At 40.6% G+C, this 26,006-nt stretch overlaps 1 protein-coding gene across 2 annotated transcripts; it reads right to left on the bottom strand.

The window, feature by feature from the left end:
* Nucleotides 1-858: 858 nt before the first annotated feature.
* morn3.S (MORN repeat containing 3 S homeolog) lies at nucleotides 859-22,613 on the bottom strand. 2 transcript variants are annotated; one of them, XM_018238938.2, is made up of 7 exons: nucleotides 22,541-22,613; nucleotides 22,326-22,419; nucleotides 17,172-17,327; nucleotides 15,192-15,349; nucleotides 12,184-12,343; nucleotides 7,250-7,434; nucleotides 859-1,067 (listed from the first exon to the last, which is right to left on the bottom strand). In XM_018238938.2, exons 3-7 carry the CDS (start codon nucleotides 17,314-17,316, stop codon nucleotides 999-1,001), a joined length of 717 nt encoding a protein of 238 aa, XP_018094427.1. In that variant the 5' UTR covers nucleotides 17,317-17,327; nucleotides 22,326-22,419; nucleotides 22,541-22,613; the 3' UTR covers nucleotides 859-998.
* Between the last annotated feature and the right edge of the window lie 3,393 nt (nucleotides 22,614-26,006).

The following is a 26,006-nucleotide window of genomic DNA, read 5'->3' as shown; positions in this document are numbered from 1 at the left end:
AGTGGCGCATGCACAGTTGGAGCAGTTTACTGGTTTGCGACAACTGTGCATGTGCCGAAATGGATGGAAATTGCTGGAAGAAGACACGAAGACCCGGAAGATTGCTGCAGTCAACTGAGGTCCCTGAATCTGCACCAAGGGGTAAGTTAGGGGCTTTTCCCTGGAGGGACAGCTTGTCTGGGAGGGGTGTGGAGGGAGGGGGGTCTACGTAGGCTTTGGGGAAGGGATTTTTGTAGTTACGGGTTGAATTCTCCTTTACGGATTTGGAATCCTGCATACCTAATAATTGTAAAGGTCCAAACCCTCCCCAAGTGTACTGGCACACGGGAAGATTTATCGCCCACATTAAGATCTGCACTACTACCAGCAATAAATCTCCCTGGGATGCTTCTGAGGTAAGGCAACTTTGGAAAATGAAATGCCTTGTATGTTTTCCCATCTGCGATTTACTGTATTGCTAATGGGGAATCATTTCGGGGAGATTTGCCAGCCATGGCATAGCAGATTTAAGCATGAGCAACAAATCTCCCCATGTGCCAGGACCCTAATGGATTTTGGAGTGTTGAATTATAAGTGTGAACTGGAAGCCATTGTGAATGTTCTAGGCTATGACTAAGGGAATTGGCCCCGAAACACGTTGGGACCACAGCCTGGTGCAATAAATTACATATTAATCCAAAGTGCCGCCTATCTAGCCTTATGGTGTACTGGTACAGTTGGCATGCTGGAGGCTGAGCACCTGGGACTAACACAGGGTGGAGAGTATCATGTGAAGAGGTAACTCAGATGTCTTTTTTTTGTTTTCCATTGCGAGCATTGTGAATGTTGGCCTTGCCCAGTGAATGGATTAGAACTTGGCACAGGGCTCAAGAACACATTTATTGTAGATTAATTTAATATTTCCAGTTACCACAACATGTGAAAAAATAACCTTCCCTCAGTGCTTTGTACCCTCTTGTTTGAACTGTGAATCAATGTCTTGCAGACTCTGGCAATGATCATTCATGCTCTCCAAACAAGGGTTGCTGTGCCTCTTTCAAAACTCCTTCAGGATCCGCTACTTTCACCTAGACAAACAGAAACATATAATAAGCTATATAGAACTTATGGGGAATTTAGATGTTACATATGGTTTTAACATTACTTTTAGAATATAATTCCAGTATTTGTTTAGCTGTTCTCTGGGTCTGAAAACTGATATAATATAGCAGAATTCATTTCACCTTCAGGTCTGTTAATCATTTGGCTCCTGCTACATTGTTGCAAGAGTTAGGAAAATGTAATCAGGCAGAAACATACTGCTTTTAACCGTAAATACATTTAGAAATAACTTTTAAATCCCTGAAAAACTTTAATGAATGTGTATCGGAAAATTGCATAGAATTACAGAATATTTCTTTTCATTAGGCCAAAAAACACATCTTTTTCGAGTGAAGGCACCTTTTAATTCTAAGAGGCACATTTATCAAGGGTCGAATTTCGAAATTGTGAGGTTTTTTTTTTTTTTTTATAACTCACATGAAATTGATTTTATTCAAAATTCGGGGAGGTCATTTATTTAAAAAAAAAATTGAATATGCAAAACTCGGACGAATTTTACCGACCCGAAAACTGGAATTAAATTTGATTCTAATTCGACTAAACTCGATTCAGGTTTTTTTTCTCCAAAAAAAACCACGAATGTCAGGAAGGCTACAAACATCTCTAAATTGGTCACTGGACCTCTCCCACTGACTTATACATGAATTCGGCAGGTTTTAGGTGGCGAATAGTCTAATTCGAATTCTTAAAGAGTATGATAAATCTCTAAAATGGAATTCGAATTTTTTAAAAAAACTTGAATAGAGTTTGGATAATTCCCTAGATGAATTTGACAGTTTTGACAAGAAAAAATCGAAAATTCTAATTTTCAATTTGACCCTTAATAAATCTGCCCCTAAATATTCTAATCAGCATTTGTTTGTTTTATCTCTTATTTAACATACCCAAAGCATATTTTAAAATGTTCATGTTTTTACACTGCCATGCATTTTTCATTTAAGAGGATACCTAGTCAGTAGCTAGCTATCTGTAAGGCTAATGCCACATGAGGATTGAATGTGTATAAGAAACGGATCCGTACACACACTGATTAATGCAGTCGGGGAATCGTTTCTAAGGGACCCTGCCGGGTCAACGGAAGGAACGCACCACCAACTGCAGGATTGGTGAACTACAGGTGTGCGGTAGGAGAAATACATTGTACATGAGGATTGAAATCATCCAGCCCGCAGGACAATTAGGGTAGGGTTGCCACCTTTTTTGGAAAAAAATACCGGCCTTCCTGTATATTTAGATTTTCGTAAATTTTCATGACTTTCGGTGCATACGCAGTTGTTCGGGCCCGGAAAATTACTCCAACTGCGCATGCGCCGAAAACGAAGGTCTGCTTCCGAAGTTTAATGAACTGCGGGGGACAGAATCTGCTGGGGACAGAACCTGCACCGAGGGTTAAGTACAAAGTTAGGGGCATTTGCCCCGGGTAACATCTAGGCTGGGGAGGGAGGGGGTCTACAAAGAGTAGGGGGGTAGGGATTTTCTATGTTACGGGTTTCTTTATCCTATTAAGAGCCGAATTTCCATTTTTCAAACTGGAAATTCGGCTCTACTATCGCAGAGTGTGAAATCATGCTCTCTGCGCTGGCGTCCCTGGACCCCTCTGCCTTCTTCATGGACCCCCCCACTACCCCTTCCAGCGCAAAAAGGTGCGGTTAATACAGCAAGCTGCCTCAGGTGGCGGAGGGGCCAGGATCTCCCCTGACACCATAGTAACTAAAGTCAGAGGTGAGTGCCTAACATTGATTAAAAGGTCCTCTACATTTTATTAACATTTAAAAACCCAACACAAACATACATCTTCCTGCAAAGAGTTGGGGGCAAACATTTTTTTAAAAATTAGAAAACTTGTGAGGACAATTAAATAAGTGCAATAATGCAAGTCAATGGAACAGAAATATGCTGAAGCTGATAAACTGTCACCTGCTACAATCCAGCATGCAAACTGTAACAGAGTGAAGCAGTTAAAATGGTTGTTCACCTTTACATGAACTTTTAGTATAATGTGATATTCTGAGACAATTTGCAATTGGTTTTCATTTTTTATTATTTGTGTTTTTTTGAGTTATTTAGCATTTTATTCAGCAGCTCTCTAGTTTGCAGTTTCTGCAATCTGGTTGCTAGGCTCCAAATTACCCTAGCAGCCATGCACTGATTTGAATAAGACACTGGATTTTGAATAGGAGAGGGTCTAGAAAGAAAGATAAGTAATAAAAAGTAGCAATAACAATACATTTGTAGCCTTACAGAGCATTTGATTTCAGATGGGGGTCAGTGAACCCCATTTGAAAGCTGGAAAGACTCAGAAGAAGATGTAATATAATTCAAAAACTATAAAAAAAAAATTAAGACAAACTGAAAACTTGTTTAGAATAAGCCATTCTATAACATACTAAAAATGAATTTGAAGGTGAACCACGCCTTTAAACAAGAAGGGACAGAGGGAACTAAAGTAGATGTAGGCAGATTTCCATCAAATTCCCATATATTACATTGTGTCCAGAAAAGCTAACTGATTCATTTTGGTTTTCATTTTCTCCTCCCCAACTGCATCAAATTGCGGAATAGTTCAGTGTAAAAATAAAAGTAGGTAAAAAGATAGAAATGTTTTCAATATAGTTAGTTAGCCATAGATACTGTATAATCTATAAAGACGGAAGTGGATGGATGTTTAATGTAATAGCCAGAACACAACTTCCTCCTTTCAATCTCTCTAATCTGTTAATCAGTCAGCGACATAATTACTTCGTTTGTTTGCTTTTGAATCTGACCTGCATGTTCATAAGGGCAGAGACACACGTGGAGATTCGGGGAGATTTAGACGCCCGGCGATAAATCACCTTTTCTTCGGGCGACTAATCTCCCAAGCTGCCTTCCCTCCCGCTAGAATATAAATCACCAGTGGAAATGGCACTAGGAGCGATTCATTTTCCGAAGTCGCCTGAAGTTTCCTCGTGAGGCAACTTTGGGCGACTTCGGAAAACAAAGTGCTCTGAGTGCCATCCCGCCGTCGATTTAGGTTCTAGCCGGTGGAAAGGCAGTTCAGGGAGATTAGTTGCCCGAAGAAGAGGCCGATTTGTCACCGGTCGACGAATCTTCCCAAATCTCCACGTGTGTCTCTGCCCTAACTGTTGTGTCTGGTACTGGTACCACTGGAGGAGTATGTATTATATCTTGAATATTTATTTTCAATAAATGATTTGCACCTATTAAATCTAAGTCAGGACAAAGGTCTCCGGCTTTTTGCACAGCATGAACACAAGTGAACAATAAGCCACTTATCTTGACATTCTGGTATGGGACAAACTGCATTTAGACCAGTTAATCATGTCATGCTGGAATGGCAAAACCCTAGAGATGGAGTGTGTTGATAAGCTAAGCCATCCAACCTGCCTCATTAAAAATAAGGTATTCACCTTATAGGTGAATAGGTTATAGGTGATTCAACTATAACTTAGTATGTTACAGAATGCGCTAGTCTTAGCAACTTTGCAATTGGTCTTGTAGAAGAAGAAGGCAAATAATTAAAAAACATAAACATCTTCCAGCTTTCAAATGTTATTATTGTTACTTATTAGTCATTATATTTCTATCCATTCCATCTCCTGTTTATATTCTAGTCTCTCACGTAAACCACTACCACTGGTTGCTAAGGTAAACAAGACCAGGCCCAGATTTGTAGGGAGACCCTTGCAACCAGATAGCAGCTCAAATTCAAACTGGAGAGCTTCTGAATAAAAACTGCCATTTCATGGGGGAAAACCTGCAATGTGTAAATCTGTGCTGAACAATTTAAAGTTTACTCTTAATCTTCTTAAATATGTCGGCAAGAAAGGAAAAAGGAAACAGATGGCAGCTCTCAGAATAAATAACACAACTGAAAATGCTTAGCAAACCTCTAATGTTGACTGAAAGGGCTGGTTTTAGAGGGGGAAGCAATAGCATTTAAAGGAGAACTCAATCCCCACTAATAAAAACCCCTACCCAGTACCCTACATAGTCCCCCCTCCCTGCTCTCCACCTTATATGTGATAACACCTTTAAATGCCCCTAATCCTTTACTCTCCTTTAAGTGCAGAGTAAGCGCAGCGGAGCTCATGGGCGCCATCTTCTGTCTTCTCTGATTTCTTCGGATGCTCCAACTGCGCATGCGCCAATACGGCGCTAACTTTCCAAAGAGAAAAAAGATGGCGCCCACAAGCTCTGCTGCTCTTACTCTGCACTTATAGGTGAGTAGCAGTTTAGGTTTACTTATAGATGTTATCATCTATGTGGGGGAGAGCAGGGAGGGGGGGAATATGTAGGCTACTAGGTAAGGGTTTTTATTTGTGGCGGGGTTGATTTCTCCTTTAAGGAACAGTAACACCAAAAATAAAAGTGATTTAAAGGAATGACAGTATAATGTAGTGTTGCCCTGCACTGGTAAAACTGGTGTGTTTGCTTCAGAAACTATACCACAGTTTATATAAACAAGGTGCTGTGTAGCCATGGGGCAGCCATCCAAGCACAGGATACACAGTAAATAGCCGATAAGTTCTGAAGAATCCCTTTGTGTACTACAGAGTTTATCTGTTATCTGCTGTGTATTATTTGCCTTTTCTCCTTTTTCAGCTTTGAATGGCTGCCCCCATGGCTACATAGCAACTTGTCTATGTAAACTGTGGTATAGTTCCTGAAGCAAACACACAAGTTCTACCAGTACAGGGCAACAGTGCATTATATTTACATTACTTTAAGACACTTTTTAATTTTTTGGTGTTACTGTTCCTTTAACCCTGCTTCTGAGCACCACATGGCCCTTTGGGTGGGAAATGTTATTAAAGGGACAGAACACCCCTTGTTTAACATGATGCAATAAATAGGGTTTATATTGAACATACTTTTTGACTATTGTCTTAATCACCAAAAATCTATGTTTTTTTTATTATTTATTGAGCTAAACTGGGACATTGAAGCTACTCTGTTTGGTCCTTGTGAGGCAGATAATTAGATTCCCAGTACACAAATAATCCCCCCTGCATAATGTCTATGCACTTGTAATCTTGTTATCTACCTTACAAGGACCAGAAATGGATTAACTTCAATTCTCCTGTTTACCTGGTTTAGTAGTGTAACAAAAAACAGATTTTTCACGATTAAAATAATAGGCAAAAAATATGTTGACCATAACCCCTATTCATTGAACAAGGGGTATACTGACCCTTTGAAAGTTCAACAAGCAAACCCTTGTATTACTAACATCTATACACAATATAAAGAAAAATGAGAATATTGTGTATTTTTTTTTTCCTTCTGGCTGTTGACAAGCTTCAGAATGTGTAGGTACAACTTTATTCATACAGCACAACTGGTACTAGACCAACTCTGTACATTCTTAAATTAACAACTATGCCATACAGAGGTTAGAGCTTTATCGACACACAATTTTTGAAGGTTTGGATTCCACTTACCTATTATATCTTATTTATGTAAGGCCAGTAGCGTAACTACCGGGGGAGCAGGAGGTGCGATTGGGCCAGGGCCCGCACCCCTTCAGGGCCCCCCGGCAGCTTGAGCGCCACTGGATTCAGCGCAGAAAATATCATACGGGGCCCCCCGGCAGCTTGAGCGCCACTGGATTCAGCACAGAAAATATTGCACGTCCCGTGCCAGGGTCCACCCCCCTCTATTTATGTTACTGTGTAACGCCAACATATTTCACAGCAATATACAGAGAATATTTGGCATTTACCACAGTAGAGCTTACTATCTAAGATCCCTATTACATTCACACAGACTATGGGTGATTTTATCAGGAGCCAGTTTAGCTGACTCTATGTTAATGGAGTGTGAGAGGAACCCTATGCAGATGCAGAGACAAACATACAAACTCCTTGCAGAACCCCAACAAATAGGATTCAGATTGGGATTCAGCCAAATCATAGGACTTTGTACAGCTGCAGTATTCAGCCATACCCCAAAAAGAGCCCTGAATTTAGTGCATCTATAGCAGGTGCTGTCTCTACTTTGGAGAGTACCATTAACAGACTGGTGCAGTTAGTCAAGCTCCCAAAGTAACCATGCCCCAAATGCTGCTAAACCATCACCTTCTAGTTAGTTGTAAAGAGATCTGAGAAACACACACGCAAGTACTGGCAAGTTATTATACTCTTACCTCAGGCAATGGATACTTTGTTGGATATGGTGCTTCTGTTCGTCCAAAGTCAACCATAGTTCCACATTTTGGGATATCTTCTACCCATACTCCTTCATATAGCTGACCCTTATTGAGGTAGTAAAATTTCCCTGGTCCATGCTTCTTCCCATCCTTCCAGGAACCCTCATATCGATTCTCGTTAGCTAGGAATGACACAAGGTGTTACCTAAACCCTATTACTTGTTATACTAGTAAACAAAATAATATATAATATAATATTATTATACTATTAAAATATATTACAATATATGTAATTTAAAAATGTACATCAAAAAAGCAGTTTCCACACTTTCTGATAAGTCTATTTTTCAGCACAAATAATATCCATCTACAATACTATCAAAACGCTATAAGCAACTAGTCTGGAAGTTTAAGCATTTGTGTCTAAAGCTGTGAACAGAAAGTTTATCAGAGATTACCAGAAAAGAATGCCATATCTTCCCATAGTCCTGATTTATGTGGGACAGTATATAAAGCACAGACCCAAAAGATCAGTGATTGTCAGGGTATGCAGGGGGTGAATAGATACATCGCCCCCAAATTCTCCTGCTTACTTAATATTAAATGTTGTGAGGTGTGAACTCCAGCACTCTATTTTAGACTTCTCTGGTGAACTGCCTGGTCACCCTTGTTAATGTGACTGTAGATATCACAGTCCCAATAATTATAAGTTTTTCAAGGACTAAACATGATGTAGATGTAAATGAAATGCTGTGTTATGTTGACCTATAGCTGTTAGTTTAAAAAAAATGTTTATTCCATCTAATGTCATAAGAATTCGACCAGTATGTAAGATCTTCTACATTCTTGTGCATCCCTATAAATGCAAAATGCCTTATTGAAGCAGGTGATGAACAGCTGCTGTAAACCATGATCATTGTTCCCTATGGGCCAACTGCTAAATGAGAGCAACAGCTACAAGTGTAGTTTCACTGTCACATTTTCAGTTGTACAAATATATTTTGCCATGCTCAAACCTCACTCTGAGCTCTTTTGCTGTGCCTCTCCTGCAGAGAGTTCACTTGGGCCTAAAATGGTACCATAGATATGACCTGAATAATTGGTGATTCTTGGATAGTACAGCATTACTTTCTATATCCTGTCTGTCATTCAGTTAATTTTCATTTTCAAAGTACTAAGACAAAGCAGTTGCCATTGTAGATATGGATCCGATGGCTTCACCACAAGTAGACCCCTTTGTTTCTGCAATCTGCAAAGGCATCTCTATGCACTACCAGTTACTGGTCTGAGATATGGGACCTGTTATCTGGAAACCTGTTACCCAGAAAGACCATCTCCCATAGACTTCATTTTAATCCAATAATTCAGATTTTTAAAAATGATTTCCTTTTTCTCTGTAATAATAAAAAAGTACCCTTTACTTGATCTCAACTAAGATATAATTACTCCTTATTGAAGAAAAAACAATCCTATTGGGTTTATTTAATCTTTTAATTATTGTTTCGTAGACTTATAGTATAGAGATCCAAAGTACAGGAAACGCCAGGTCCCAAGCATTCTGGATAACAGGTCCCGTACCTGCAAACACATTGCAATAAATGAAAACTACTAGGAACCAGTAGGTATTCCTCAATGACTGTAAGCATTATAGGTAGATCCACAAGCTTGTGCAAACACAGGATTTGTGGTCACAACACACACGTCCTAAACTGGCAATACATATAGCATTACGTCAGGTTTAATTGCCAGGTGCTGTTCTCGGTGTGTATCCTAGGTTTCAAGTTCAACAGCCTGTGTGATTTATTTAAATCATAACAGGACTGTCTAATAAAGCTGCTCAGCCTTTGCTTTGTATGTATGGGCCAAAAATCTAGAATCTAGAAACTAAAGTGGCTGCACCTCTCTCTTACAATGGATCAGTCACATTGTCTAAGTGTATTTACTTTACTGGACATGAGTTAAACAAGTGAATTGCAATGGAGCTGCCCCATTTGTTTGACTAATTTTACCTGCTTTCTCTAATGACTAAAGGAATCAGCGGATGCTTTACACAAAATGCTCTCTAGCTGTTAGGGAACAAACCATGTAATATTATGCAGCAATGCCCCAAACTCTGTTTCATCATTGTTCAGGTGTGTGTCCTTTCCATCTCTGCACTCCATCCTACAGTATGTGCTGCTCATTGTGCTCTGTTGTGAGGGCATGTGAAGTCTGGCTGCATACACTTCCTGATAGATTTAGTGATGACTACAATAACAGTCTGGCACAGATCCTTACAACACAACATGATCACATTTCCTCTGGTCATGCTGCCCAACAATTTCCGGACATACAGTAAACTCTACTAATATTTTTTTTGGTTGCACTATACAGTTACCTAAAGTCACTACTAGCTGACTTTTGCCAAGGAAAGCCTAAAATCTCATAAACTATGGAAATAACTGTTTTAGTTTTTCATAGTTATTTGAATAGTAGCTCTAAATCCCCTCCCCCCACCACACCTATATATGTGCTACAAGATTACTGTAACCCAACACTTAGAGACCAAATGAGACTTACCATCTCAGCTCAGTCAGATATAACTAATTCTATTTATACGCCGGGATACTTTAGCTTAAACATACAGAGACAAATGTGCAACATAGATTCAAAAGAAGGAAACAAGCTAACAAATATTAAGGGCTTTTATCCATGCCATGGACTTCTTTTAACAGATAGAGAACAAATAAATTATATTTAAAGGGGAACGGTTACCAGAATAAATAATGCCATCTTGAATGGAACAAAGAAAAAAAAATGTCCTTTGTTAACTTAATCATTATAATGCTATGGACAGGTATATAATACAATAATCTGTCCTGTCTTAAAGATGGGGTTTCTTGTGGGAAAAGATATAGGGTCCAGTGCTAGAGGATCTCCTGGTGGGCCACAGGCTACAATAAGTCCTGTGGCCATTAGCATTTCCAACACTGGCCTAAATAACACTCATAATATGTAGCACAATTTAAATATAATGTTGTGAGAGTAAACCCTGGGTGTCCGTTCTTCTGATAGGCTTTAGGAGGCAAATTCCAACACTGGTCTAGTTACTTTAGTTGCCCCCAATGACTTAAATGGGAAATGCACAAAGTCTGTCAGTAAGGGGGACTTCTTGTGTGCATTTTTCACATGCAAATTGTATGTGTCCTTTCACCATGAAGGCTTAGGGGCAAATTCACTAAGCGCCGAACGCTAGCGTTACTTCGCTAGCGTTACTTCGCTAGCGTTTGGCATTTTCGTTACTGCGCAAATTCACTAACAAACGCTGGCGTAGTTTCGCTAGTGTTACTTCGCACCCTTACGCCTGGCGAAGTTTCGCTAGCGACGTAACTACGCAAATTCACTAACGCGCGCAGTGTACTGAACGCTACCTTTTACGCTAGACTTCCTTCGCCACCTCAGACCTGGCGAAGCGCAATAGAGTAGATAGGGATTGTTTCAAAAAAAGTCAAAAAATTTTCTAAGTCCCAAAAAACGCTGGCGTGTTTTCTAACATTATGGGTGATAGGCTGAAAAAGTTCGTATATTTTTTAGGGGCTCATGGCAACTTATCTAGACAGTGGGCACATGTGTATGGCAAAATAAAATTTTTATTTGATGATTTGAAGGTTTTCTAGCCATTTGTAGTGCTGATACGTATTCCTCCATTGAAATTTGAATTTCGCGCCGTATGCAAATTGGCCTTCGCTAGCGTAACTTCGCTTTACTTAGCGAATCAACGCTAGCGCAACTTCGCAACCTTACGCTACCCCTGAGCGCAACTTCGGATTTTAGTGAATTTGCGGAGCGCTGGCGAAACTACGCCTGGCGAAGTACGGCGAAGTTGCGCCTGGCGCAACTTCGAATCTTAGTGAATTTGCCCCTTAGTGTTTGTTTCCTGGTCCTGGACTGATTTCATGTTAACTGATTAAGCAGCCAGGCACCTGTTTCTGTGCATGTCTGGTATGAAATGCATTGCTGTATGAATCCAAATCTACTACAGCCAAATGACATTCACCCAGAGACCATATTTTACAATTGTGCAGAAGTCATTCTTGCAGGTTTATCAACAAGTCCCTTTTTAAATATTATTTTATGTGGTTTTCTGGTCATTTCAGGTTTTATTCTGTCTCTATCAAGGTTAGCCATTGAAATTTCAGTGACTGCCAGGATCAGTGACCATGCAAAGAATTTTATATAATTATTATTTTGCACAAATCTTTCCATTCAGCTCCTACAGTCTGTTATACTGTGCAAAATAAAAAATGTTTCTAATATAGTTATATTTATATTTAGTTATCCAAAAATGTAATCTATAAAGGCTGGAGTGACTGGATGTCTAACATAAAAGAACAGAACTTCCTGCTAATCAGCAACTATAAGGGGGCTGAATGGGACATAACTGTTCAGTGAGTTTGCAATTGAACCTTAGCATGCAACTCAGATTCAAAAGCAACAGTTATGACCCATATGCCCCCCTCAAGTCTCTTTATACTGAACAATTCCTTTAAGGGCTATTCCACACGGGGAGATAGCCACGCGTTTGCGGTCGCGGCGACAAAGCGCCGCGCCAGACGCCGCGACCGGCGCAGGCGACAGTTTTGTATGGGCGCCTATGTAAAAACGCCTGTGCTAACCACACGAGGCGATGCGCTTTTCAACAGTCGCCTGAAAATGCCTCGCCAGGCTTTTTCAGGCGACTGTTGAAAAGCGCATCGCCTCGTGTGGTTAGCACAGGCGTTTTTACATAGGCGCCCATACAAAACTGTCGCCTGCGCCGGTCGCGGCGACTGGCGCGGCGCTTTGTCGCCGCGACCGCAAACGCGTGGCTATCTCCCCGTGTGGACTAGCCCTAAATCTTTTCCTTTTTCAAACACATACAAGACATACAGTACAAGACATTGGTGAAATACCTAGGCATAGCATTCCCTGTCCACTGTGTTTATCTTCCAGCCATTCCCCTTCATAAATATCTCCATTTGCAAAGTACATTCTGCCCCAGCCACATCTCTTTCCACACTTCCACTCCCCTTCATAATACTCCTTGGCCGAGTAGAAATGAGTTCCATATCCCTGTAAAGAAAAAAAGCAGGATACAGAATGTAAAGTAGATTTTAAAAGTTCACAGACAATCTTTTAAAAATGTTTATTTAATTTATGGTAATGGAGCACACTGTGATTTTGTCACTCTGCTGGTGGGTGACAAACTGTCTGAATTCACTGTGTGTTTCATTAACCAATGTCAAAAATAAACTGCTCTAGGCATTTGTCAGACATATAGGGCAATGACATACACACCTTGCCACCCATCTGTACTGACATTGGGGCATGTATAATATTATGTAATTGTACAAAAATACACACTCAGTCCATTTCACAAGATTACACAGGAGCACTACATATAAAGTGCACAAGTGCAGGAGAGGATATTTCCTATCATGCCTTGAGGATATCTTTGGGGCAATGAACCCATACTATATAAATGTTAACTGCCATACACCTTTACTGTTTTTTTTTATTTATTTATTTTTCATTTAAGATTTTTATCGGTTTTCTCAAATAGAAATAAAGATAATACAAATAACAATAGAGTATCTGCGGTGCATCTACGTCAGTTACAAGAATCAGATACGATAACACATGGCTCCTAATGCTGTTCTGCACGTTGCCTGTTACTGCTGAGTTAGCTCCAGCTGGCTGAGACATCTGCTGTTCTTCTGTTCTATTCCAATTTGGTATAATGTTTGGGACATTTAAAATAAACCAGTGATGACTATTCCAATAGGCACTGTTTGATGATTTAACCCTGGGAAAGTTACTAAAACTAACAGCCTGTAAACTATACACCACACATATATACCAAATTACACATTACTGGTACACAGGTAATCTTGCATGTAATTGTATGTATTGTATATACATTGCCGCCTGGATTTTAAAGTTTCCCGATATTGACTCCAAACTAGGTTTTTTTCATTCCTAGATTTTACATTTTCCAGGAATATATACTTTTTGGTGCAGGCCCCTGGCAAACATAAATTGTGGTTCTACTGCACTTAGTTATATTCTATTGATCATTGTCTGCTCCAATAATGAATAAATTATGCATGATGTAATTAATGCTGTATTTAAGTAATGTACTATGCTGCATACACATTGTTCAAGTAGGGGTATATACATAAACATATACATGTACACATACCCATTCATCTATATGAGGGCTACAAGTGCTAGATAATGCTGATATGATGCAGCTGTGATAGAGTTGCCATGTCCAGACCTCCAGACCCAGTGTGACAGTGTCCACAGGAACTAGGGAGGCACCGAATCCACTATTTGGGATTCGGCCGAATCCCTGAATCCTTCGTGAAATTGTGATTAAATTGGGGGCAGGAAAGGAAAAAGTGACGAAAAGTCATATGATTTCCCTTCCGGCCCCTAATTTACATATGCAAATTCGGATTTGGTTCTAGGCAAAAGGATCCTGCTGAAAAAGGCCGAATCCCAAACTGAATCCTGGATTCGGTGCATCCCTAACAGAAACTGGTGCACAATGCATGGCCTGGGACATTGTAAAATAAGCAAGTATATTCTATAAGGAAAGATATTTAAAACTGAAAGGCATCTTACTGGAGGACCCAGGCTTAAATTTGGAGTCCTGGGCAGGTCCAGGCTGGCAATCTGTGGGTTCTGGCAAATACCAAAGGGGCTGTTGTAAGATGCCATAGAAGTCACTATATAGTGGGCTGGCGGATAGCTGTTTGGGCCTGTTTTGAATCCCATTCCAGACCCTGGGCCCTCCTTTCTGGTGAACATGTTTGCATTTCCTAGTCACAATTCAAACATTCACACTGGAAAGCATGAGCTAATGAGTGCTTGCTCAGGATGCAGGAATAAAACTGATCTAGGCCAGGTGTTACCCAAAAAGTAGTCTAGTGAAGATAAATGAACTGTGGAACTTTTGCATTTTTACTAATGATATGGATTGTTGTTATTTTAAACAGTGGTTCTTAATTTGATTTACTGGGGTTTATATGTAAATCTGTAACTGAGGGCAAAATTTACGAAATGGCGAAGTGGCAAACGCTAACGAAAATTCGCCAGCGTGATGTAATTTTGCCACTTTGCCGATTTACTAATGGGTGCTGGCGTAAATTCGCTAGCGAAGTGGGCCTACTCTAGCACTATTTCACGCCCTTACGCCAGACGAAGTTGTGCTCTGGCGAAGGGAAGTAACTACGCTAATTCACTAAGTTGCGGATTTTCGTGAATGTTAACTCTTGCACCAGACTTTACTTCGCCACCTCAGACCAGGCGAAGTGCAATAGAGTAGATAGGACTTGCTTCCCAAAAAAAGTCCCAAAAAATGCTGGCGTCTTTTACTTTTTTAAGGGTGATAGGCTGAAAAAGATTGTAAATTTTTTTGGAGGTACCCTCCTTCCCCCCTACATTTCCTAACATATGGCACCTAAACTATACAGTGGGCACATGTATAGGGCAAAATAACAACTCTATTATATTTTATGAAGCTTTCCCAGGCTTGTGTAATGTAATGTATTTGCTGCTACATATAAGTCTATTGTCGCATATGCAAATTAGGCATCGCTAGCGTAACTTCGAACCGCTGATCGTAACATCACTAGCGCAACTTCGCAAACGATCGGTAACATTTGTGCAACTTCGGATCTTTGTGAATTTGTGCAGCCCTGGCAGATCTACACCTGGCGAAGTGCAGCGAAGCCAACGCTGGCGCAACTTCTGAGGTAAGTAAATTTGCCCCTTAGTGTTTTGATCTAAAATTGGATTTTGACCTGCAGTTTGCTCATTGCCAAGAAAAAATGAGCACACATGTGCAAACTATCCTATATGCCTTGATTCTTCTTGATCAGTTATTTGGAATCCCCATTACAAAAATTCTTACATGTTTTTTGTCATTATCCCAGTAGCCTGAATAAACCTTAATGTATTCTCCAGTATTAGAATCCTGCACGCTGTATGTTCCAAATCCACTTCTTTCCCCACATTTCCAATCACCTTCATATATGGATTTCCTTCTTTTCCACATGTATGTGCCTTTGCCTAAAGCAGAAATCAAATGAATGGTAAAGGTTAAGTTAACCAATAGTTAATACATCTACATGTGTTTATATGCAAGTACAGATGGAATGAAATCAGTAATGCAACCATAGAATCTGGATCCCAAAATTTGGGCTTGGGCCTTTTTCTTTGCTGTCCAGGGTAGGATTTGTGGAAAGGACACAAATCCCCAGGCCTAGGGCAGCAGTATTTAAGGTGCAGCATGCTGGCCAGCAACATCTGCATTAGTTCCGAAGCACTGGGGATATGCAGCAGATATAATAGTTTTTTTTTTTACATTTCCCCAATATCCATTAACCTGACCACCTAGGGCAGCAGAATTTCAGGGGCGGCATACCGCCCAGCCGCATTTGGATTTAATTTGAGCACTGGAGACACCAGTCCCAGTGCTGCTCCAGACGCAACTGTGCGCATATGTGCGCATGCACGTATCCATGCATAAACAAGAAGGGGAGGTGGACCCGGACAGGTGACAAGTAGGGGGCACACAGAGGTAGACTCAGACAGGGAAGTGGACAGGGAGGGGGTGACGACTCGGATGCAGTTTTTAAATCCAGCCCTGACTATGTGCTCTGTTCAGGTGAAAGAGTTGTAAGCAAGCTCACTAAATTCTTTCTGATTTGCTGTTCAGTTCAATGCATATTTTGCAGCAGTCAGGTATGGATGATTGCTCCATGTATATATAATGCTAGACCATTTGTATAAAAGACACAAATGGTCAAGCACACTGATGATATAGCACTCTTACTTAGCCTCAGAAATGCTTTCACGTTAAGATGATTTTGTATATGTTTTTGTATGAGATCTCCATAGGGTTCAATGTCAATCGCACTCCTTCTGGCAATAAATATGATAATTTTGGTCTTTTTGCCGATGAACAGTAAAACAACATGGCAGCTCTCTTTGTTCTCTCTGCACAAAAAACAATGAGCTAAGGATGCCTATTTAAAGGGCATATAAAGGCAAAAAAATGAAAATATTATTTTTACTTTCTTCAATGAAAAAGAAACCTATCTCCATATACTTTAATTGAAAAATGTGTACTGTTTTTAGAAGAAACCTGACTGTATGCAGTGAAATTCTCCCTTCATTTACTGCTGTGGATAGGAATTGTCAGATGGTCCCTAACTGCTTTATGAACAGCAGGGGGAGCCCCCGCCTAACTTCCCAGCCATGCTGAACTCAAGCAGCTTTGTTTTTTCCCTGTAGAGCAGTCGTTGACTGTGTAGAGATTTGTATTGGATTTTATTTTTGCCTTTACATCCCCTTTACTGTTTCCAACTCCAGCTGCACGGACAAAGATCATGGAGCCAGATTTAAACAGATAAACTTGGATTCTATTTGGAGGATTATTTTGCTGCAGCCACTGGTTCTAAATTGGAGAAAGTTTGTATTAAACAAAACAAAAATTATAAAAATCCACATTAGATTACATGGACCCACACATGACCCAGTGCAGTCTGCCTATTCTGATTATTAATCAGTCTTGCTGTATTAGCTTCTGGCAGATATTATTTGACTTGTGCTGTTTTGATAATTTATGACTATCCCTAAGAAGCCCAGACCACACTGAGCATGTGCACAGTCTTGGTCTTGCAAAGATGTTTAACAAAGTTACAAGATGATGACCCTCGGTGTCCAACTTTGAAAGCATACATTTTCAAACATTTGTTTGATTAGGCTTGTGGTTCATGTTTATGTTTAGTATAAAAAATACAGCATTTCTAGCCTTATTCTATTTTAAACTTCCCCTTTAAGAGAACATAAAAATAAAAACAAGAGTAGAAGTTTTAGTAAGCCTTACCATGTCTGAGATTATTCAGCCACTCTCCTGTGTACTCATCTCCATTTACACTGTAAACTGAGTGCCTCAAACCTGCCTTCTGCGCTTTGGCATCCCATTCCTTCCAGATAGGCTCTGCCTTCTTTGGAGCCTTAACTAAAGGCATATCATGAGCAGCTATAACAAAAATGGAAACAATGTCACATAACAGGAATATTATTTGCAGTTTTGTCAATGGCTTAAATATGTTTTAAATGTTAAAATATAGAACTTACATTATATAAGCCAGTTATTGTGTGCCAAATGGATTTTTGGTTGAAACAGTATTGCTTGGTCAAGCGCTTGGTCAAGCAAGCATTCTACCATTTTTCTATGTAGCTGAGCAAAGCGGCTCAGACTCACCCCTTCTCCACTTACTAAATATTCAGGCAGACTGTAGAAAATTCAGTGTGCCTACATGGATGCAGAACTCTGATGCGAATAAATGTAGAGCACACTGCCTCAAAAAAATGTTTATTGATCCATTGTGCGTAATTAACGCCTAACGCGTTTTGGGAACACCCATTAATCATAGGCTTTTTCTGCCACTACACTTTCAGTGAGAGAGATCTTTCCTAAAATTACTTTTAAGCTTCTGACATGAGAGGGAAACTGAATTGGGTGGAAAACAATAAATAGCACATGCAACAGCTGCTTGGGGGGCCGGAATGATCCGTTCTAAGAATTTGTTGAAGGGCCCAATGACTTCTAATAATGTGTCTTAATTAAAATGCCATGGTCTTATCCCTAGAGTGGTATATACAAGGTAGTCAGCACAGCCTCCTGGCTTTTTCTTTCTTGTGGTGCAAGTTATCCAGTGGCCACTTTTCCACGGGTATACACTTAGTAGTACAAGACGAAACAGCACCCTAGAGTGGTGCAGTAACATGGACTGTCCCTCTACAGAATCCATTTATTTTTTGCAAAGTTTCTACAGGTGACAGCAGAGAACTCTGCAATGTTGAGATGCATGGTGGGGCAGGGTAGAAGCTAAGGCATTTGGGATTTAGGCATGCATTATGGGATTGGTTAGGGTATGTTATAGTATGTCTAACAGATATTAAGCATTGAAAATATGAGCTGATTCAAAGTGTACAATATGTAGGTTAGCTGGGTGTTCTTCATAAAGAAAAAATACAAATGCAGAATTTACACCAAGCACAAAAGGAAGTGATTTGAACACCATGTACCTATTGTACAATATGTGCAGTACCAATGCTATTTTTAGATTCAATGCAAAGGATATTCAGGAGCAAATGCAGAACTGGCAAATCTGCTTCTGAATATGCAGGAGGAAAGAAAGATGTAGCAGGCTGGTAGAACCTCCCAGGCCCAGCAGCTTGCATTGCAGCACTTGGTGTAAGAAAGTTACGAAGTCTTGGTTTAATTTGGGTTTAAATAGCATTGGTTTCTAAGGCATTGACCTAGTGGGCACTATTGTTTAAAACCAATACTGGCTGCCAGATTTCCAGTCATCAATTACAATGTATCTATCGTATTGATAAAGTAGTAACAACGGAAGTTAGCAATATATGTATTTGGTATTTTATACCATTCATTTTAATATAAATAAATGGTGTTAAAGAAGAGAAAATTACCCTATGTTTTATGAGGGGTTAGTTTCTCTTCTGATATTCCTTTATAAATGGGTACTGACATATAGATTAGGTCACCTAGGACATTTTTCATTGTCTTCGGCAAAACAGCACCATCTATTTTACCAGTAAGTGAAGCCAATAATACTTTGGTGAAGTAACAGAGTAGTTAACACCTGCATGTATAAAGAGCTGGTATGCAGAGATTATGGGGGTTATTTATTAAACTCAATTTTAATAATTTAATAATTTCTATAAAAATTTGTTTTTTTTTTACTAAAAACTAGAATTTTTCGAGAATTATTATGCCCCGAAGTTGCTAAAAGTCAGAAATACTCCATCTAAAACATGTCAAATTAATGTAAAAGCCTGGCAGCTGTCCCTTTAACCATTTGAAGATGTTTTTAACTTTCTCAGGTGACAGCAGAGAACTCTGAATTCTGCCACACACCTGTACTCCACATCCAGTGCAATGGTGGTGCTGGTCATTTGTAGGCCCGGCCGGGTCCCCTAGCAACAGCAATTGTTTGGAAACAGATCCGCACACACTAAATTGAATGCAGTCAGGGAATATACCCCTTTTATTATGCTACCAGTAATTCAATGCCATTACTTTTGGCATAGTAAAAGGGGTATATTACCCGACTGCATTCAATTGAGTGTGTGCGGATCTGTTTCCAAACAATCGCAAGTTTCACTGATGCCATTACTTGCCTTTTTCTTGGCCATTCTCTACTATGGTATTTCTCCATTTATAAGTACACCCTTGCCTCTGTCTATCTCTAAACCCCAATACTACAGGGAGTACAGGGACACAAATACTAACAATGTGGTGAGCTGTAAATGAATTAGGAGAAAGACTCATAGAAACATGCTGCATAAAGACAGTAGCTCCACCTGCTGGAGTCATAAAAGTCAAATATGAAAATGATGGCAATTTTTGTTCTCTACATTTTCTTCCAGTTTTCCAGGTTTTCATAAAACATAAAAACTTTAATAGAGCCCTCCCAACACTGATATCACATAATGTTCCTCAGTGGAATATGATCTTGCAAAAACTTCAACTGAAAACAATAAAAACAAAAAATTTCCATCGGAGCCAGTTTACTAAAGGTGTGGTACGTTTAGCAAACTGCCTTTGATGTAAAAATGTTTTTCCGCATGATGAATCATCATATCTGCAAGTCACTGGATCCCCCTGTATACTGGACCCGTGAGTGCTCTTTATTCACATCTGCCATACTGCATACAACTAAAGGCAGAATCCTCATGTGACCCCTATTTACACAAGACCACAGTAAGTGCTCTTACACACAAGCATCTACACCACAAAGGAACGCATATGTTAACGCAGCCAGTCCAGTGTGTGTGCCAGACCAGGGGTGTGTGACTTCACTAGGGCCCACACTCCCTCGGGCCACTGGTGGTTCAAGTGCAAGCGAAACTGCAGCAAAAATAGGTTTGAAACGGGGGTGGATCTGGCTGCACTTCCTGCACCCGGGCCCTGCAGCATATGGTTACGTTACTGGTCCAGTCTTTTCCATCAGCTTATACTGACTAGTAGGGATGTAGCGAACGTCGGAAAAAAAGTTCGCGAACATATTCGCGAACTTGCGCAAAAACGCGAGCGGTTCGCGAACGGTTCGCGAACCCCATAGACTTCAATGGGAAGGCGAACTTTAACATCTAAAAAAAAAATTTCTGGCCAGAAAAATGATTTTAAAGTTGTTTAAAGGGTGCAACGACCTGGACAGTGGCATGCCAGAGGGGGATCAAGGGCAAAAATGTATCTGAAAAATCTGCCTGTGTGTGCTTGGAAGAGATAGTGTAGGGGGAGAGCTGTTAGTGATTTCAGGGACAGATGATAGTAAGTTTGCTGGCTAGTAATCTGCTTGATACTGCTCTGTATTGGAGGGACAGAAGTCTGCAGGGATTTGAGGGACATTTTAGCTTAGGTAGCTTTGCTGGCTAGTAATCTACTGTTCTCTTTAAACAACTGCCATACGTTGACCTTGTAGGCATTGTTTGCCCAGTTTTTTTGGACGCAGCCACTGAAGCACAGTTGCCAGAAAAAATATGCCATATAAATGCTGAAAATAGTCATTTTTCGCCATTTGGCTGCTGAACTACTAGGAGCAGCAGATTAGCACACCAGTCCCACTCCCCAACACTGCTAGACTAATAGCACTGGGCTCTTATAGTAGTAGTAGTAGTAGTAGTAGTAGTAAAACAACAAAAAAATAAATAAAAGCAGTCCTTACAAGGACTACTGTTATTGCAGCAGTCAGCAGATGAGATCAGAAGCAGGACAGCTGCCCACTGCAGCTACATACAGAGCACTGCAGTAGAAGGTAGATTACTAGCCAGCAAAGCTACCTAAGCTTAAATGTCCCTCAAACCCCTGCAGACTTCTGTCCCTCCAATAACAGAGCAGTATCAAAACGATTACTAGCCAGCAAACTTTCAACTGTCCCTGAAATCACTAACAGGCAGCAGCTCTCTCCCTACACTATCTCTTCAGCACACACAGGCAGAGTGAAAAAACGCTGCAGGGCTTCGGTTTTTATAGGGAAGGGGAGTGGTCCAGGGGAGAGCTTCCTGATTGGCTGCCATGTACCTGCTGGTCTGGGGTGAGAGGGCAAAAAAAAGCGCCAACAATGGCGAACCCAAAATGGCGAACGTCGCGCGACGTTCGCGAACTTCCGGCGAGCGCGAACACCCGATGTTCGCGCGAACAAGTTCGCCGGCGAACAGTTCGCGACATCTCTACTGACTAGGGGTCATTTACTTATCCTGGCAGCACAAGTGCAAGAGCACTAGGGGGTGGAAGAGATCACCCCTTACTGCTCACTCATAGAGTACTTGTGTCCCCAGGGTTTCTGGTCTCTGCAATGAGAGCTGGATCAAAAATCTGGCACTTGGATCACAGCAGCACCAGAAGGCAAAGCTTAGCCCTGTCTTTGCTGCCTTAGGACAGGCGGTATGGAGAGTGACCCAATGTGGGCTGTGCCTCCTGACCTCCCTAACTTGTGCATCATGTAAATGGTGTGTGGAAGTTATGGGTGGGTGTGGAGTGCCTAAATGCCTAACCCTTGCTAGAATGATCAATAATGCAGTGAGTGTTTGATCAATGGGTCATGCTCCAGGTCTCTAAAAATGAGTGAAGAGACTTACAGCCACTCTACACATACCCAACACTGTGTGCAAAAAAAATGACCAACTGCATTGTAAATGAGGCCTCCTGTATCGAAGGGTAGTATCAAATGTAGGTGGAATTCAAACTGATGTAGTGTAAGCGCCCTTATGCTGAAATTGTCTGGATAAAAAACACTATTGTGGGAACAAACTGCAGATTGTGTTGATCTTTGCTGCTCTTCACAATTACTTACTGAAAATAAATGAGGCATAATTGAAGACTTTATAATAATACAGTATAAAACATAGTTGTGGTTAGATTGAAAAGTCCAGCCAAAAATACTGATAGCTTTTTCAAAAAATAATGATAATAATTTCCTTTTTGCCTGCTATGCACTGTACTTACTAAATGGGGATAGGGCTGCCACCTTTTCTGGATAAAAATATCTTCTTAATCTAGTGGTATCAAGCGTTATTTTACCCGCCAGACTAGTGAATTACTATATAGATGGGAAAGAGTGGAAAGATACCAGTTAAAAGACAAACTTTGGGATTCGTCAAGAAATAATAAAATCACATGAAAGAACTGTTTTAGTCAAGGTAAAATGTAAGCATACAGACCTGTGATGTAGGAAACAGACAGGACAAGCTCAAACTGCTGCCAGCTCGGCAGAGACCAAAAAAGAAAAGCTTGCCTCTGGTCTCCACAGCAACAGGACACTTGTCTAACAGTCACATGGTTCCGCAGGCCTCCAGCACAAAGAAAGAAACAAGTTTGTCTGACTCCTATTAACCCCTTAAGCTCAGTTTTCTGATTTAGCCAGCTCTTATGTCAGGTTTCTGTCACAACTGCCAGCAGGGAGGACAGGTATAATTCTCTAAACCAGCCAAAAACAGCCCGGTTTGCACAGTGAAAATAAATAAAACAAATACAAAATAAATAAATATAAGAATAGATGTGAAAAATATCTTCCTTGAGACCCTGGTACCTTACTTATTGTCAGTTACAGATTAGGTTTTCGCTTTGACAATTTTAAAAACACAATTTTAAAAACAAAAACAACAACGTTTTTTCTCTGGGTTATTGGTCAATAAAGGAAAAAAAGTCACAGGCTTAGGGAAAAAGATAGTTCAGCGCAGCACCGCCATCTTACTTTCATAAACACACACGCAGTAGTGTGGAATCCAAAAATATTCTTAAAACATACAGTATACAGTATACAGTTTATGTCTGCCGAAGAATGTATCTGCAAAAGGTAAGTTTTTTTTGTTTTTTTTTATTTCTTTTTTTACTAAGGTTAGAATTGGTGCCTCACACATGTTTATATCAGAAGATACTTCAATAAGCTTCAGCCCTCCTGCTGGTGTCCTCTTGCAAGATTATATTTGGATGTGATCTTTCAGGATTAGAACACATTCTTCTCAGCTTGTTACTTCTACTCTTCCTGTAAAGAGGACTTAGAAAATGTGGTAATCTGAACTCCAGGAATATGGTTCTGATACCTCAACAGAGTTGAAAGTTAGAGGCACAATAAGCAATTCAAGTCAAATACAACTTGTTTGTAACAATTGTTTAAAATGGTTTAAAAAAAACAAAAGGCCCTTAAAACAGAAAGCATTAATGCAAGGTAGGGATTATATTTTGTATTTGTGATACAGTAATGATGCAACTGGTTTCAGGACGAGTACTAGTGGAGTTGTGTCTTGTCACATGTATGTGATCTTGGAGAAGCCATTCCAAGAAGCTTTTTCATGTGTAAGATGCAGGTGAGTATCCTTTTTGGAAAATGACTTTCAGAATCTAAACAAGCAGTGTCGGACTGGGAAACCAGGGGCCCACCCAAAAGCCTTAGATTAGGGGCCCACCAAAAAACCTTAGACCAGGGGCCCACTCTCAGTACTACTATTTTACCTCTCCTCACTCAACCTCTATTCTCCTAGTCTCTTTTCTTTATATACTATAATATATTATTCCATCTATTTGGCCTCTTTATTCTCATAGAACTAGGGAATGACCATGAAATAGGCCAAATGTTTAGCAGCATGAGGGCCCACTGACACCTGGGCCCACCGGGAGTTTTCCTGGTATCCCGGTGGGCCAGTCCGACACTGTAAACAAGCTTCTTGCAGCATCCATATCAATGTATCATTGCATTGAGAGGGATGCATTGCTTACTGAACAGACACAGACCAATAAAGTGGGGTATGGAGATTTACAAAGATTTGCTATCTTTAAAGAGAACGGATATCTGCCCATTTGTGGTGGCTCCTGACTAGGGTTGCCAATTTTTCTGCAAAAAAATACCGGCCTATTCCGCAACAGTACCGCGCGGCCTCGAGGCGCCCACCCACACAATCCGGCCCTGATTCTCAGCATTGTATTCCGATTGTTCGGATTCCCCCGTTATCGCCCTGCCATTAGTGGGCATACTGGGTAAGATCCGGTCGTTTGGCGAGCTAATTGTGTAAGTTCCAACTGCACACATCCAGGGTAGCAGCAGGGATAGCCATTGGAGAAGATGAGTACCAAAGGGTGGTTGTAGTGTTTAGCAAAGAGGAGCATCAGGCCGTGGTCTGAGGTCAGTGTTTATAATCACTAGGGGGTGTCTAAAAAATTGCTGTCAACAGTATTTAATATTTCCATTTTTCTTTAAAGGGAACCTAAGACATGGTTCCAAAACCTTTTATATTGTGTTAATGTATCTCTCTCTTTATAGGTAACGGGAGCTATAATGACTTTGTAAAATAATATAACGGGCCCATAAAATAAATGTTATTCGTTAGATATTTTCAGAAGACATGAGGCCAGCCCTTGAAATTAGAAAGGGTTTTTTCTTCACTGTAAAGGTGTGGCTCTCAGGGGCGATCCGGGCCCCTCCGCCACCTGAGCCAGCAGCAGTTGCTGCTGCCCCCTCTCCCCTGGAAATTCACTCTTAAAGGACCAAGAGCAGCATTTTTGCTGCCCCTAGTACCCAGTGGGGCACTGCTGCCTGAGGCGACAGCCTCAACTTGCCTCATTGGCGGAGCACCACTGGTGGCTCTCCCTCTCTTGAAAGAGGTGGTACAGCCAGATACATTGATCAGTTCAAGCAATAGTTGAATGCCCAAATAAATAAAGTAAATAAATAAATGGGTTTTGTTCATCTGTAGGACAAGGAAAGTAAAACCCACTTGGAGTTGCTATGTCCCCCCCTACAGTGAGCTTTGTAGGGGTGCATGTACCCACTTCTGTATGTTTTTACAGCTCCCGAGTGATCCTTCTGAGGGTTTTGTCTGGGCAGATGCACAATACACCCCAACCTTTATATAACCCTATAGTATGCAAGCAGGCCCATCCAAGTCCTTGCAGATGACAGCCGGAAGCCAAAAACAATATTGCAGCAGCACATACCTCAGTGCGTTGTCACAGAGCAAAGGTTTGGAGAGTCTGCTCACTAAGGCAGGCATAACAAACTGGCACCCCTGATTTTTGGGCAATGGCACAATGCCTGAGTGATCTCCCTTTAGTGTAACCGCAGCTCCGTTATTATTGCTGTAAAAGGCTGCATTTATTGCTTTTCAGGGAGAATCGTCTCGCCCATGTCCCGTTTTTAGAGGGACAGTCCCTCTTTTGTCAGCTCAACACGCATTCCCTCTTTTGTACTGGAAAGTCCAGAGTTTCTGTGCACTGAACAGGCAGAAAAAGAAACAATGTTTCTAACTTTAATTGGCAGAGAGCTCAGAACAGCTACAGCTGCAGATAAAATACTTTTGTAACAATTTTGAGATAAGCAAATAAGTAATTGTAAGCGATAACAGGTCTCTTCGGAGAAGTTAGACTCACAGCTTAAAAGGCAATTCACCTTCATTAGCAAAACTGTAATAACTGAGAAAAAAAACACAGAAATATGGTCAAACGTTCATAACCTGCCAAGTTTTGTAAAATAAAGATGGTAATTGGGGGCGTGGCCAAAAACATGGGCGTGGTTAAAAATGCCGCACTCACTGGTTGCAGTTTGTTTGCGTCTGGTCTAACAGTCAAAGCCGACTGTCACTGCAGTAAAGAATAGCTAATACTAAATGTTGCAGCTGGTATATGGGCCTGCAC

This window comes from Xenopus laevis, chromosome 1S (genome assembly GCF_017654675.1).
Source record: "Xenopus laevis strain J_2021 chromosome 1S, Xenopus_laevis_v10.1, whole genome shotgun sequence".
NCBI classification, from domain to species: Eukaryota; Metazoa; Chordata; class Amphibia; order Anura; family Pipidae; genus Xenopus; species Xenopus laevis.
The sequence above is the reverse complement of the archived record's forward strand: the minus strand, read 5'-3'. Positions and strand labels throughout refer to the sequence as shown.

Excerpts from the sequence above, each read along its gene's own strand:
- morn3.S (XM_018238938.2), bottom strand. The coding sequence starts at position 17,316 with ATGCCTTTAGTTAAGGCTCCAAAGAAGGCAGAGCCTATCTGGAAGGAA. Across the intron at positions 12,344-15,191 it reads GGGATAATGACAAAAAACAT|GGATATGGAACTCATTTCTA; the intron begins GTAAGAATTTTT and ends TTTTCTTTACAG. Across the intron at positions 1,068-7,249 it reads CAAAGTATCCATTGCCTGAG|GTGAAAGTAGCGGATCCTGA; the intron begins GTAAGAGTATAA and ends CTGTTTGTCTAG.